General features: G+C 36.6%; 1 protein-coding gene across 1 annotated transcript in view; it reads right to left on the bottom strand.

Moving 5' to 3' along the window:
* Nucleotides 1-292: 292 nt before the first annotated feature.
* ALKAL1 (ALK and LTK ligand 1) overlaps nt 293-15,305 on the bottom strand; it is a 33,637-nt gene continuing 18,624 nt past the window's right edge. Inside the window, exons 2-4 of the mRNA XM_054189565.1 lie at nt 6,610-6,663; nt 2,654-2,734; nt 293-357 (exon numbers count right to left, since the gene is read on the bottom strand). Of these exons, the coding sequence (XP_054045540.1) occupies nt 293-357; nt 2,654-2,734; nt 6,610-6,663 (200 nt within the window). The remainder of the gene's footprint in view (nt 358-2,653; nt 2,735-6,609; nt 6,664-15,305) is intronic.

Below are 15,305 nucleotides of genomic sequence, written 5' to 3'. Positions count from 1 at the left end.
TCCAAAATTTTGAAAATTTTGACCCAGACCATAATTATGGACTATGGTGCCACAAGTGACTGGTAGGAAATTACAGTGGATACTTTATGAGAGGTATCTGTGCTTCTACATATTTCCATGAGGAGCCACTTGGTCCTTACAGCAATGCCAGAGCTGCATGTTGATGTACTCTGTTAATACCACATTTCTGTATGCATGCCTGCTAACAAGGTACAAGTGCGAAGTAAATCACTAGACCATTCAACAAATAAGAAAATGAGTGGGAAAAAATGATACTTACATAGCAAACATCCTAGGACTGTGTACACAAAGGGCTCATTGCTAATCTTGTTAGCAACCTTGCACACCTTTTATAATCTATAAAACAAAATTACCCACAGTAATAATGAATCTCAGTTGCCAGATACCCTCAAAAAACTGCATAAAATTAAATATAGAATTTGTACTAGAATTTCAGACACTCTACACAGTGAAATCATTCTCTGATGGAAATCCATGAAACTACGTGTGCAAGATGCAAAGTTAGATTGTACCTTACCCTAGACAGGGGTCTAGTGGAAATGTGATGGTAGCAATTCATTTTCTACCGGATAGTTTCCTCCTAAGATGTAGAAGATCAGGTTCAACTCCCAATTTTACCTGAAGGAACTCATGAACTAGGAGGCTACTCTAACCAGCAGACTATGAGGTAGTTTGAGTTCAGGCTCTTTCAAACATTTTTAGTGTTCCACTTAGTATTAAAATTGATAGGAAACCATATTTTCCATGTTCAAGTAAATCTCCTAATCATCTAGATTAGGAGATACTAGTTTCCTACTTCCTATCTCTCTCTCTGGTGTCCTTGGTTCAAGTGGGCCCTGAGCCACCGCCACCCTTTCTAATGGAAAGATCTGTTTGGTAATAAGGAATACTTAGGTGCAATTTTCTTCTCTTGCTTGATAAATATTTTAATACAAATCAACAGAAAATGTGCCAAACAGCAAGAGACTGAATGCTAACCTTGGTTCAGTGCTTCACAGAATGTTTGTACAGAATATAACTGTGTCAGTCGGAGAAGAAGTAACTCATCCTAAGACTTCTTGTAGTGGGTAAGGTGTCCCTGAAAGAAAATATTAAACCCCTCTAAAGAAGTAGGAAAAGATCCTGGCTTGATAGCTAGCCTAAGCCCTGAGTGCTGAACAAGGTGAAGACCGTTCTGAGGATTTAACTCTTCTTTTCAGATCAACAGAGCATTTCAGGTTGAATGAAACTCAGTCTGCTTTGAGTTTGGCTGACAAAAACAAGAAAAAAATAAAATCCCTCCTTGGGTTTTTTAATTTATTTTATTTTTTGTCTTGACAGTTGAACTTAAAAATCAGTTCTTCACACAGTCCTAACCATAAACTTGTTTTTAACTTTAGAGAAAAGCTATTTAATTAGAAGAGAAATATTATGACTGTGTTTCTTCATAAATAAAGTAAGCACTTAAGCAAGACAGGGGAGTCCAAATAACACCCATATACTGTGGATCCATGTATTCAAGGTATGCAATATGCAACATGCATTGTATTTTTGTTGCGCAGCATGTAATAGATATCCATCTTGCCTACTCATATGTCTACTTACAAAGCTATACGTATATCTTTTGAGTATGAGCCATGGATTTCTACTTTCCAACTTCTGAACAGTGGAAGGGTGGATGGAGACGAGAGCTGCTCCATCCCCTTTCAAAAGTCAGATCCTCTAAGGTGCTGAGCTTTGGTGAAAAAGCATCTCAGCTGCTCACAAAAAGTGTTTACCATCTTCCTAAGTGATGCAGACGTGTCTTTTTTTTTCATGTTAAATCCTGAAAAATTTCCAAAACACCCTGGTCCATAGTGTGTGCTTACACATCACTAATAGATTCACCTTTTCTAATTAAATGGTATTGCTTATCTTCCATTCACTTTATTTGAATATTCCATTGTACTGGAGAATGATGAAGTAACTTCTTTTTAAGGGAATTCCATTTTGTTTGGGTTTTTTGTTTGCTTGCTTTTGTTTGTTTTATCCATTTAACGAATTCTTAAGACAGTTTTGTTTTTCAATCTCTCTGACAAAATTATATTCAAGCTGTGTTAAAGCAAAACTTCTGTGCATCTCATACACAGATGTTTGATAAGAACTGCACGTATCAATAACAGAAATGATGAAACAATTTACTTTTTTTGATCTTTAACAATGAGTATATATTAGAAAATTATCATCGCAAACTGAAATACACTCAAAACCGAGATGCAACCATACTGTTGAGGGTTAAGAGAAGGCAGGGAATTGTTCTGATTTTATCTTATTGCACAAGTTACTGAGTAGAGCTAAAGGGAGCAGGAAGAAGAATATGGCTTCACATCTGCCCTCTATATAGGCATGCCTGACTTGTTTTTCAGAGTGTACTTTTCATTTCATTTATATTAGTCTCACTTTGAAAGAACTCCATTATACGCAGCTGGTTGCAAGTGCATGAATAGAAAATCTTTCTATATTAGAAGACCTTGGGTATATTCTGTACTATAGTGCTAAAGTAAAGAGCAACGGTTACACAAGGACCAGCACAACAAACACGTAGTAGGAAAAGCAGGTTTCTTTTAAACAGGTATCTCAGCTAGCATTTTAAAGTACATTAATTGCTACTTACAAGCTGGCGTTGAGCAGTCCCTTGTGTTGTGATACAGTCGATGAAAGTGCTTGCTACACTCTGACGAAAATGTGACTGGCCCTGTTGGAGAGTACGCAGGAGTTAACCACAAGCTTTCAATGTCACTGCTTTGCAGCTTCAATGAATGGCATCAACACATAGAATTAATTTCCATGTGTTTTGACAAAGTTGCATTTAGTCTTCTGCTACACCTTAAACAATTATGATGCAATACAAGTTTAACAATGCTACTGAAATAAAAGAAAAAATACTATCGCTACACTGTTACGCTCATGATCTGAATAACAGAAAAATGGCACTTGGAAATGATGGATTGTCTTAGCCTTGAAATTCCAGTAATTCAAATTTAACAGTCAAATTTCTTATATGCTGAAAAATAGAATGGTGTAACTACAACAGAATTTCATTTGCTTGATAGTCAGAATTCTAATCTAGAAGGAATAATGTAGATAGAATGCAGATATTATTTCTAAAGATAAAGAAAAGCAACATTTTAAGCAAATATGAGTTTCTAAGCCCTGGAAAGATGAAGTAGATTCATATACTAATGCTTCTAATTTGCACATAGATGGTTTATGAAGTTCTTAATATACAATGTGGGTGTCGAGGAAAAAAAATGACAGCTGAATAACATCTAGGAACTGATCTCCCATTAAAGTACTCCTAGCAAGAAAGCGTGCAGATATGCAGAGGGCAGCACATGTTGCAACATCTGAGTGAGGCAAATCCCTGTGTGCCCAGGTTGTAGCATCCTGTGTCTCCGTTCTTCCAGCCTGTGCTCTGGATATCAGTGATATCTACCTGCATTAATATTTGATAAGAATATATAGCTAGTGGTCTCCAAAACATGGCTCAAAGTTAACAAGTTGTCAAAAAGCCCTGATATAATTGCTGATGGCGCAGGGAAGGTAATTACTGATGGCATCCGAGTTGAAAAGCAGAGCACAGATGTAGAATTTGCATCGTGTAACCTGCTTAGCAATACTACCACTGACAGCTGGGGAAGAGTTTCCTGTGATTTGGACAGGAAACACTGACACACATTGACACTAACTGAGCAAGACTAAATTTAACTTGCATCCTCTAAATTCAGCACAAATAGGAACCCTGAATAAGAATAGCTTCTTTCAAGCAATGCTACCAAAGGATCTATATGAAGCACACTGTGTTGACTAACTTCCCTGTCAGAGGAAGACAGCAAGCATTTCCGGGCAAATATTATTTATTTCACCACTTGACAGGTGGTTTATCAGCTTGGTAAAACATACCATGCCATTTCCCTCTGGATAGTTGGGCCAAACTACCACAAGCTTGAGATGACTCCTCTTTCTGGCAGTGAACACAATTGAACATTAGATATATTTTAAAGTAATATGTGGGTTTCATGAGATTTTTTCAGCCACAAATAAGCTTTTCAACAAACTGACAAATCAGCCTTTGCAACTTTGAACTGGAAGATTGTTGCCATTTTTTATCTGAGAGAATAATTAGGCTCAAGAGAAACTATGTAATGTGAAATTATCCATGATACATGGAGATAACATCAGCTTTTGTCACTAAATAAATTTCATGTTCCTTCAGATAATATATGGTTTTCCAGCTCTCTTCCCCGCCATCAAAAATAGGCTGTTATTTTATTTGTGCCTTACAGAGCCCTCCATCAGCTGGCTTTTCAAGCTGAATTGATAGATAGCTTTATGACTCACAAGATTATTTATGATTTTTCCTATTGTCGAGGACTGTTACATATGATTCTTATTTGGCTTTAAAATGTCTCTACTATTCTTGGCATACTAGAAGTGTACAATAGTTTTCTTAACCCTGAAACTGTAAAGATAATGGACTGTAAAGATAATGTTGTTTTCCCCTTCTCTTCTCTTTTTCACAACTTCATTAGTTTAGGATGTTCTAACTCTTGAACTAGTAAAGACTTAAGTGAACTGAACAGTTCACTTAACTAAGGTTGATAGAAAAAGTTATGATTTGAACAGAATCAAGAAAAACAACGTTAGGCTGCATTTTAAGAAAACGCCTGTGGATGACAGGACCTAATAAAGCTGTGGAAAAGAAAAAAACAGGCAGAAAAACCTCTCACTGAAGATCTTAAGAACATAATTTAAAAAGAAAAAAGATGTAGGCAGAAATTCTGAGCCAACAAAGAAATAAACGTCAATAATTTTGCAATGAACTTGGTTTCCTTATTCGTTCCAGCTAATGTTAGTCAAATAATTTCAGCAACTTTGATGGCAACTACTCATGCAGAAAAATAGTATTAATTTGATGAATGGCTCCAGAAACAGGCCTTCAAGTATTTTTTGCTCTTTTTCTTTTCTATGTTTTAGTATTCTAAAAATACCTTCTGTAAAGCTCATGGTTGTTTTTGAGTAATGAAACTTGTTCTGTATTCATTATTTAGCTTCCCCAGATTCTTATGTTGAGCTTTTTATGGTAACTGAGCAGTTTCCAAACTTAAAAATGAAAAAGAAATTTATTAAGTATTAATACAAGCAAATCTTTCTTGTCTGTCCTCCCCAGGAGAGGAATTTTCAGAATTCCTGTGTTACATAGGATAGCATAGTTGGAATCTGCAAATTCTTTTCATTTCTTTCTCATACGGACTGAAACTGGTAAGGTTCATGATTCCTCTTGTTTACTGTAAGAATGAAGGGCCAGCCAGGTGTGGCACGTTTCCTGCAGATGCTGTTAGGCTGCAGTTAGCACTTGGCAGAAAGATCCTTAAATTTGTGCTCATCCTAAAGGTTTGAGGACACTTCACCCATGCAAAAGAGACAATGACTTCTTTCCTTTCTTGCCAAGGACTGTCTGAAATTTCCAGCAAAGAAGAAATGCATAATTACTTCCACTTCTCTTTTTCACGCCCCAACTACTAACTATCTAGTTTTCAGTTTCACTAATCCCAATAATGTTGAAAATCACCAACAGGTTTTCACCGTCATGCTCTGAGATCTTCACTTTTCTGAATCACAGAATGTTTAGAACTGCAAAGTAAAGAATCAGCGCAAGCATCTTGCTGTTGACAACTCTTTTTGCTTATATGCAGAGGGTACAATATTTTTCCAGTTGTTACAAAAGACTACCAAAGGTAAGTGCATTATACAAATCCATCTCAGTTTTCAATTGCAAATACTTGACCGTAAACATATTGAACTTTCATATTTGAAATAGCAAATGATTTTTCTGATTCATTTACACTGTTTAATCCTTCCCTGTTCTATTTGTTTGCCTTCTTAAAACAAGCATTCAGACATATACATCATGAGAGAGAAGACAAAATGGGTTTTCCTAATATAGTGAAAACTTACATGGACACATAGGTCTCCTTCTGAAAGATATATGCAGTCCAATGAAAAGTTTTAAAATTAGTGAACTTGAAAATAAATATGGTAGGACTGACAAAAATTACAGAAAATGTGTATATAAATATAGATTTAAAATTAAAAATGTACTGAGTTCTCTCATTAAAATATTACTTGCCAGAGATAGCAGATAGGTGCTCCCACATATTACATTTTTAACACCATACTGCAAATTGTTTGCACGTAGATATACAATGCAATATCCATAGCATACAGACACGTATACATTCAGTATCTACAACTATTAAACTTGTACTGTAGCTGCAAATCAACAAGCAGGATGCTTGTTGTAGGATGCTAAAAATGAAACAACAGGTTTTAATTAATGAATGTTTTAACTTACTATGTTTTGAAAGTTATTTTAGGCTAGATTATTCAAACAAAGACTCAAACCTAAATATAATTAGAGTTCTGTAAAAACTTCCATCCTAAACAATGCAAATCTAGCTTTGCAAATGTTAAACTTGGTGCAGAACCTCAAAAAAGCTAATGGTGTAACTCTTGTGGCTACTGAGAACATGCATATGTAGGTAAATTAACAGCAAGCAGCCGCCTTACCTGTAAAATGTTTTATGAATTTGTCTTTTAGACTGGAATCTCTTGGAAAAATTTCTGAGGAGAGAAGAAAAACAAATGTATGTAATATAGGAATTACAATAAAAGTTATGAAAGCATAATATGTTAAGATGTCTGCCGTAAAGAGACCAAACAGCTTCCCAAATTAACTATGAAATCAATTTTCATAGTTTTGTGTTTGTGTGTGTGTGTATAAACAAGATTGTAAAATGTTTCCATTAATTCAAATGTGAATACCAACATCCTACAACAAACTCTATCAGATTTTCTGACAATATTTCTGTACGTCTTAGGTCTGATTTGAGCCATAATTTTGTAAGTATTTCTATAAATAAGTTATGATGTTATGACAAGTATTTGAGTACCTGAACAAATCATATAAAATACCTAGATAAATGCAAACTAAATACTATTCTTCGGGTTTTCAAATAACAGGTACCTGAAGAGAAGTCTCCTACAGATCATGCAAGATAAATAAGGGCCACGCATATTTTCATTGCACTATTAGTCAAAAAATAGTACCCCTCTCCTGTGAAAATTGCTGTGGATTTTAAAATATTCCAGTTCCATATACAGTATTTTTTCCAAAAAGCATGAGAGAAAATGCAAATCTCAGAACAATCAAAGGCATCGTAGAATAGAAACTGGCGTTAATGCAAAAACTCATTTCCTTTTTTGCAGTGAGATGCTGCCTCTGGCTGACAGCATAAACTTTTGATGCAAGTAAATATTCTCAGAACTAGTACACTTCCACTGAAAAATGTACTAACATTTCTTAGGTAACTGTAGTTATTATTGCAGACAGTGACTGTATATAATAGTTGCATGTTATGTTAAATTCAGAAGAAATGCTTTTCTTAGCGCTAATACAAGGAACATGATTAACTCGCAGCATTAAGACCTGCAGCTAAACATATTTATTCACTAAAAATATTTCCTTACTGCTAATGTAATTATAAATCTTTGTCTTCTCCTATATTTTTTTTTTTTCATTTCCCTGTCTGAATTAACATTTATTTCATAAGGGCAAGTTTCCTTTCATACTATAAGAAGATGTTGGTTATTTCCCCAATTAAATTCTTACCACTGGCTTTTTCTCAGACGTCACAGGAGTGCATTTTTAGGCTGGGATTTTAAACTGAAATGCCGAAGTCTTACTGCAACTCAGCAAGGTTAGTGAGCTTAATTTACTTACGTTTCCCCAAAACTCTCAGTTTTGGCTTGTTTCCTTATTGCAAATGAAATACCACCCTTTCTCCATTAAACTTAGAATTTTGTCACAAAATGTCAGGTAGTTTAAAATTACACGGAATGAAGCACATGAGAAGACAAAATAGTAAAACAATGTGTGTGAGTTTTGAGTGAGATGCCTCAAATGGACCAGTACTGATGAATAACCGAAGCCTGGTGAAGGCTGGGCTAGCAACAGGCCATTCTTGCTCTGACAAAGAACATTTAGATAGACCTGGGTCCTTTCAAAGTCTATGGAATCTGCCACAGGAACAGTAGCTGCTTTTTGCCCCATAAAATTCTTTAGGAAAAGTCTGTAATACACTATACAGACAAAAACCCACACCTAAACGCACAGAAGGAAAAACAGGATAATGGATTTGATGCTCAGAGAAGGAACAAGCATAGAATTGCAGCTGTAGCTGTGTCGGTAAGCCTGAGCAGGAACGCTGCAGGGTCTGCTTCCCACAAATAACCTACATTAGCCCAAGGTTCACACCAGCCCGGTTACGCCTGTCCCAGTAGGGAAAACTAGGTCAGTCGTGTGTCGGGAAGCGTGTGAATGACACTGACTGTGTGCCTGCTCCTCCCCTGCTGCGGCTGCCACCCCTCCGGGCAGCAAGCAGCTTTTCAACATGGGCCCACCTTTCAGCTTTTCTTCTAAGTGTTCGTTTTCTTAACAGTACAGTGCACTTGCTCAGTAAAAAAACAATCAGTGAGCCCCTGGCCCTCCACAAAGACAACCTAAGCTCATTTGTATGAAAATCACGGGCAGCACAGGTTACTGGAACGCTTCTGGCTCTAACGGCAGGGGCAACTCTGCCTGAACTATGAATTGCCCAACACAGGCACAGTAATTTTCCTCCATCTTCCAGCAGCATAGCCAAGCCCTGCTATCTGTAGACAAACATGAGGCTGAGGTCTCAAAGGACTTAGAATTTCAATCGAACTAATGAACATCTTTTTTGAATAGAATATATATCACTGACTCCCAACCAGATCACACTGCAGCCAGAAACAGGATCTCTAGTCCATACAGGATGCTTTTATAAAGCAGTGAAAAATCATCTTGACAAAACCTCTACACTAGTTTTCCCTGGCTTCTAACAAGCTCTTAGTTACTCCAGTCATATTTCATGTGGTATCTATCACCTATTAAGACAGATAGCTTAATATCCATTCTCAAAATATATGCTCACAATACAAGTTAAATTCCTTTGGCATATTAACTTCACAAAGAAAAAGCAGAAACTTGAATATAATAAGATAGGCTGGCAAAGTATTACTCAAATCAAAACACTTGAAAGTCACACTGGGCAAAAATACAAAAGACACAGGAAAAAGAAAGAATGAAATTATTTCAGTGTGAAACCCACATGAACAGGAAATATTGAAAGGAGAGAGTTTACTCAATCCATTCTTGCCTCAAGACCATGTTACACAATCTGGTAAAATACAGCCAGTATGTCTGTCCCGTGGGATATGGTAACTGATTGTTTTTAATCAGCCGGGAGAATAATCGGACTGTGGCATCCCCGTGCCTAAAGCGGCACCGCTCACCAGAGAGAGTACTTCTGAGTTATAAGGCACTTGTGCTATTTACTCTGGCTTCATGCCAGGTATAATCTCAGTTTATAATAACAAATAATCTTAATTCAAGGATTTCTTTCTTATTTACATTAGGACCTCTATGTGTGTCCTCAGATAATTACTCATCAGGGGCAAAATGCTGCCCATCCTACACCCCTTCCACTGAGAGCAATGGCCATGGACAACTATTAAATGGTGCTAGGACAGATCTGCTACTGGATCTGCTGTCTAAAATACTAAGAAATGGCAAGAATATCAGGATGAGATAAATTTAGAAGGTTTTCCAGCTCTGCTTCAGAGACAGAATGGGTAAATTTATACTGTAAATTTGATTCTAAACCATCCACACTGTTAATTTTCGCAATCTGAGTTGTGGCACCTCACAGAAGGTCTTGGGGCTTCAGGGAAAAGATGTCTGGATCTGCCAGAGTTTTATACCATGCTGGGATAAACGGGATGACAGTGTGAGCTAGAAAAGTCTGAGCTAAGCAGCAGTGAGCAACAGCTGCTTCCGCTCCCCACACTGTTGTAAACTTTCCAAAGTTGATTTAAATCGCTGTTGTTAAGCTAATTCCCTAGAGGATTATTCTGTGCGCTTTTCAGTTGCTATTCAGCACCTGGTAGCTGACATCAATGTTTTAATTTTTTCACTAATTTGGACGCGATTACAGAGAGGAAGAAGACTAAATAAGCCACAGCCCTGGGCGCAGGCATATGCTTAACCTGCAATACAAGACACAGTTCCTTCACCTTGGATCAGGCTTTTCAGTTTTCTGTGCCTTCGATCTCTCTCTGTGTTTTGTCTGTTCAGACTGCAAAGCTGTGACAGCAGGTGCTGATTTTTACCCTATGTCTGTACTGTCTCCAGCACCACGTCACCCTAATCATGCCTGGAAGAGTCATGTCTTGCTGTAGCATAAATAACAAGAAGAGCTGTGCTTGCAGCACCAAAATAAGCCAAATCCACGCAGCAGTTTGTTGGCTTGGGGCATGAAAACTCCACATCCTCAGGTGATATCACCTTGGCAGAAAAAATCAAGATCTCAATTTGTTTATCCTCCCAACAGGCAGCCTTTGCTTATTTTTAGCTTATTCAGAGAAGCAGTGTAAGTCAGACAGCAAAAATTACTCCAGATCTTGGCCTAATCTGGGTCTACATGAGAGGGATCTACAACATCTCACTGCAGGCTGTACTGTAGGTGACTGCAGACAATGTGAAGCGGCAGAGCTCAGGCTTTGCTTCGTTGGCCAAGTCACTTAATCTTTCTATGCAAGAAAAAAAGTCTTCATCAAGAATCATAATCTTTTCTTTTTGTAAGGATATTCACGCATCCAAAAAAACCACAATAAAATGAAAATCAATTTCTCCTCAATTACTAAAACAAAATAAGAAAAAAAAATCACCTCTTACACTTCTCCATAGCAGGTAAACGTTTCAGGAAAAAATAAGACTACTCAACAGAACTTAAAACCAGAAATGATGTTAGTTGTCACTAGTTTGTCTGCCTCCTAAATGATACTTGTCAGATTTACATGCAGGTGCTAAAGTGCTCTCCACAACACACTTCACTTGCAGTATTTAAAGCTTGGCGTCTTTAGCCAGGTTTAATAATTATCCATTTTCCAGAATATCCATTGCTAATTCAGAATATCCACTGTTATTTTGTACAAGATTCCTTGAAATGACATGTCCCATGATGGAATAACAGGCGTTTCTTGGTTTTACGTTGTTCTGTACTTCAAGAAGTTACTCAATGGAGTTAGGCAGTTCAAATGATTATAACCTCACAGAAAAATTTTTTATGATATAATAAATAGTCCAAGATATAGTCAATAGTAATGGTAATACATCTTACTATATCATAAAATGGTTACACGACCCTGATCTGTTTTTTATTCATTCTGGTAAAGCCATTTTGAGTTAATGCAACTGTTCTTCAGAAAGGACAGTGCTTTAGAATTAACCCTTCTTTCTGTGCTTTTTATTTTTATTCCTAGTCATGTTTGTTTTGTTTTTTTTTTTTACTTTATAATCCTTTTCAAGTCAAATTTATTTTAATACAAAGGAATGCATTTCAGAAGGTCTTGCATTACCAACCTTATAATCAATTTTTCCTAGTCTAATATAGATTAATCTAGATTTTGCACAACCATCACACATACAATCTTATGAAAAACTTAATTCATGTGTATTTTGTTTAAACTTATTTTATAGCTATGGCATTTAGAAAATAAATGCTTTATTGTGTGTTTCCTTCTTTCTGTCTATAAAATAGCAGAAGAAAACTGCCAGCAGTGAGATGCAGCTGACTCTTCTATTACAAACCCAGATGCAGGCTTCTAAAAATGTGGTTTTGGCATTAAAATAGCCTGTGATTATTTTATTTTTTTAGAAGATCATTTCATGTTATGAACCTGCTTACAACACAGTATGTGTTAATAAAGTTTTAATTAAAAGTGACATTTAGATGGACAAGACTCTCCAAAGCTTCAACTTAAACAAAGGCTGTACGCATTCATAGTAGAGGAATAAATCTTGCAGTGGTTGAAATATCACGCTTCTACAAATATTGGAACACTGTCAGCAAAACTGTCTCAAGTACTTGTTAAAATAGACAAGCCCCATTTATTTGGATGGAGCTTTTTTTTACTAGAAACTCCCCACAGTGCCTAAAGATGTCAACCCTCGTCTACTGTGACAATAATACAAGGTGAAACACCCGTAGTAGCAGGTTTACATACATTCAGCAATGTCAAGATGGATTTAGTTTATGGAAAAACAAAAAGTATGGTGCTAAAAATCATAGTAAAATCTTTCAAATGTAAATTCATAAAGAAATTGATAAGGTGTCAGAAGAACTTAAGCAACGGAGATGAAACCAGACAGGGACAAGAGAAAAATACCCAAGTAAAGTGATATACTAGAAATATGAGTTAATGGAATGACATCACAATGCCAGGATGAAAGTGTCCTCAGCATGATTGTCTTAAAGATACATGAAATCTTTAAAAAAGCAGTGCTTTAAAAAAAAAATCAAAACAACAAAAGATATTCAGAAACCTTAATGACCCAAACCATCCCTCTGCTGCATGTCTTAATTTACATATATAATAATTTCTATAAATGTTAGGAAGAGATGTACAGCCTCAGTTTAAAACAAAAACAAAAAAAAAACAAAAAGCACCCCAAAAAAAAAAAAAAAACAAAAAAACCACTCCAACAAGAGTTTCTCAAAATCAACAATAGAAAAGAGTACAAAGATAAGGCATCCTAGTGGAGAAAAAAATACCCGCGTTCATTTTGATAAGAGTATCGTGTGATGTTCAATAAAGCACAGGTGTTTGTCTACAGTGTCATACATGGGAATCGCGTGCTAAAATACCCTGAGAATGAATGGGCATGGAGCACGCACCTAGAGATCGGATCCAGGTATTCCTGCCAGACGTAGACAGAAATATCTAGTGACCACTGTGGGCAGCTGCCACAGGGAATCAATCCCACCCCCTGGGTAGGGCTTTCGCCACACCACAGTTTCGCAGTGCTCAGGAGAACGGCTCCTAACATAGCCCTCAGCAGCAGCAGAGGACCTTAAGCAGGGTTGAATCAGTTAACATATGCTTCTTTCTTCAGCATCCGACCAATTAAAAGGTCTTAATTTCCTACTTTCATTATTATACTTTGGCTGTGACCAGACCGCATAAAACTCTTACTTCTGGGCCCATGGCTGGACAAAATTCTTACCTACAAAACTTTGCAGCAGTTTTGGCTATGCTGGCAATGCTATTTTTAATTTTTATTTTTTTTTTTTTAGCTGCTATTCCATTGTTACCAAATTAGTATTAATTTTTGTTCTGCAAACAATGGACATATTATTATAGATTTAAATATTTCTCTGGATCCTCATGTGGTGTCTGATACAGCAGAGAAACAGAGCATGCAGTTCTTTGTTGAAAATATGTGACATTGGTATTCCCTATTCAGGGACCACCAGTTGATTCTGGGGTCTGTCCAAGAGTGCTCGAAATCCTTAGGACAAATTTGTAGTTGTGTTACAACTCAGTTCACAGACTGATATTTTAAATGCTTTTTCTATTGCAGTTTCCCATAGGGAGGCAAGAAAAAACTGCTTAGTGCAACAGAGAGCAACTCCTTCAATCGTTAACAATCATAAATCATTAAACGTTTTCTATTATTTGTGTTAGAAATAACTGCCATATGAAAAAATACCTACTTAAATGATGTAATTTAGTTCTCTTAGCCTCCTCATCTGTGGTTTCTACCGCATAAACTACATTTCTGCTTTTGTTTTGTTCTTTTTCTTGCAGTTTTCCTTAATTAAAAGCTTTATAAACATTTCTAATTGTCTTAGTAATTTGTTTGCTTATACACACACTCACCCTGCTTTCCCCCAACAGATCTGCAATTCATTCCTTTAGACAAGGGAAAATATCTATTTCTGTGCGCAGTATTCCGAGACGTCACTGTGTTACTGCTTCTGTTAAGTAACACACACAGTTCCCACTTACTGAATACTTTTATTTTGAGACTTTGATGCGTACGTACTAAGTTCCACGGGGCATAGATGGAAAATGAGTCAATGCCCCAGACAGACACATTCCTTTCTGTATGTAATACCTCTGGTTGAAATTCAAAACTTAACAGATTCTTCCAAGTGCTGAGTAGTGAAGACTACAATAAATTAGCAAAATTTTTTGCATTTTCTACCACTCTCTGCTCTAGCAGATGAAAAATTATCTGGTATCGTAGTATTTTCTGGGAAAAAAAAAAGACCCAAATGAACCCCCAAATCAACACTGCTTGGATTCACAGAGATGAGAGCGTCGTGTCTGCTCAAGAGAAAATCCTGAATTAATCTACAACTGCATACCACTGCCATCTACTGAATGGAGAATATGCTGAACGTCCTCACGCGTACCATTCTGCTCTGAGCGGAGTTTACTAGGCTTCCCATTTACTCCATCTAACAGGAGCTCTTTCTGTTCTCGCAATACAAAGCGTACTCTAGAGCTTAAGGGTTACAAATAGAGTGCAATTAAGAATTCATAATGAATGACTTGGTCAATTTATCTTCTGCTTCTCCAAGACTAGACATAAACACTATTCTAATCTCTTTGGATTTATTTGCTGTCCACAAAATCTTGGTTCAGTATTTTGACTTTATTTATAGAGAATATTTGGAATGCACATTTGATATATGATCATAACTCATTAGTCAAGTCCTAAAATGCTAGTTCTGCTCCCAGGTCAAATAAATGCTTCCATGTTTATTTACTTGTCCAGATTTGAAACAGTGCTTCTAAGGACACTTAAACTAGTGACTGAGCATTTGCTTTCCCTGATATTCATTCCAGTAATATTTTTCTGATGTGAGCATGGCAAATAATACTCCTTTTAAATGCTGAGTAATTGATATATCCTCAAATTCTCCCAGTTTTAGTTATGAATACAGTAGTGTTGCATATATAGAACTAAAAGTCTTTATTCTGTAACATTCATCAGGAACTTGAGCAATAAAGCGGGCTGTGACATCAGTCAGTTTAGAAGTACAATGGTATCACCCCAAAGAGAAAGCCTAACAGGGTCTGCTTTCATTACAGCTGATAAAAGTTTACCATGTCAGTCACCACTGGCAAGAGCATTAAAAAAAATCAGTGTAATCCTTAAATACACTAAAGATGGGCATAAAAGGAAGCATCAGCTTCTAAAATCTCAGCCTGGCATTTAGTCACAATTTCTGTGTTCTTCCTGTCTTCCCTCTGCCATTCCATCACATGCAGTGCCAACCATTCATTCTTACCAGAGTTTCTACTCACCTACTCTACTCATATCTCTCTTA

Source organism: Rissa tridactyla, chromosome 2 (assembly GCF_028500815.1).
Source record: "Rissa tridactyla isolate bRisTri1 chromosome 2, bRisTri1.patW.cur.20221130, whole genome shotgun sequence".
NCBI lineage: Eukaryota > Metazoa > Chordata > Aves > Charadriiformes > Laridae > Rissa > Rissa tridactyla.
Note: the sequence above shows the minus strand (reverse complement) of the source record. Positions and strands in the feature narration are given on the sequence as shown.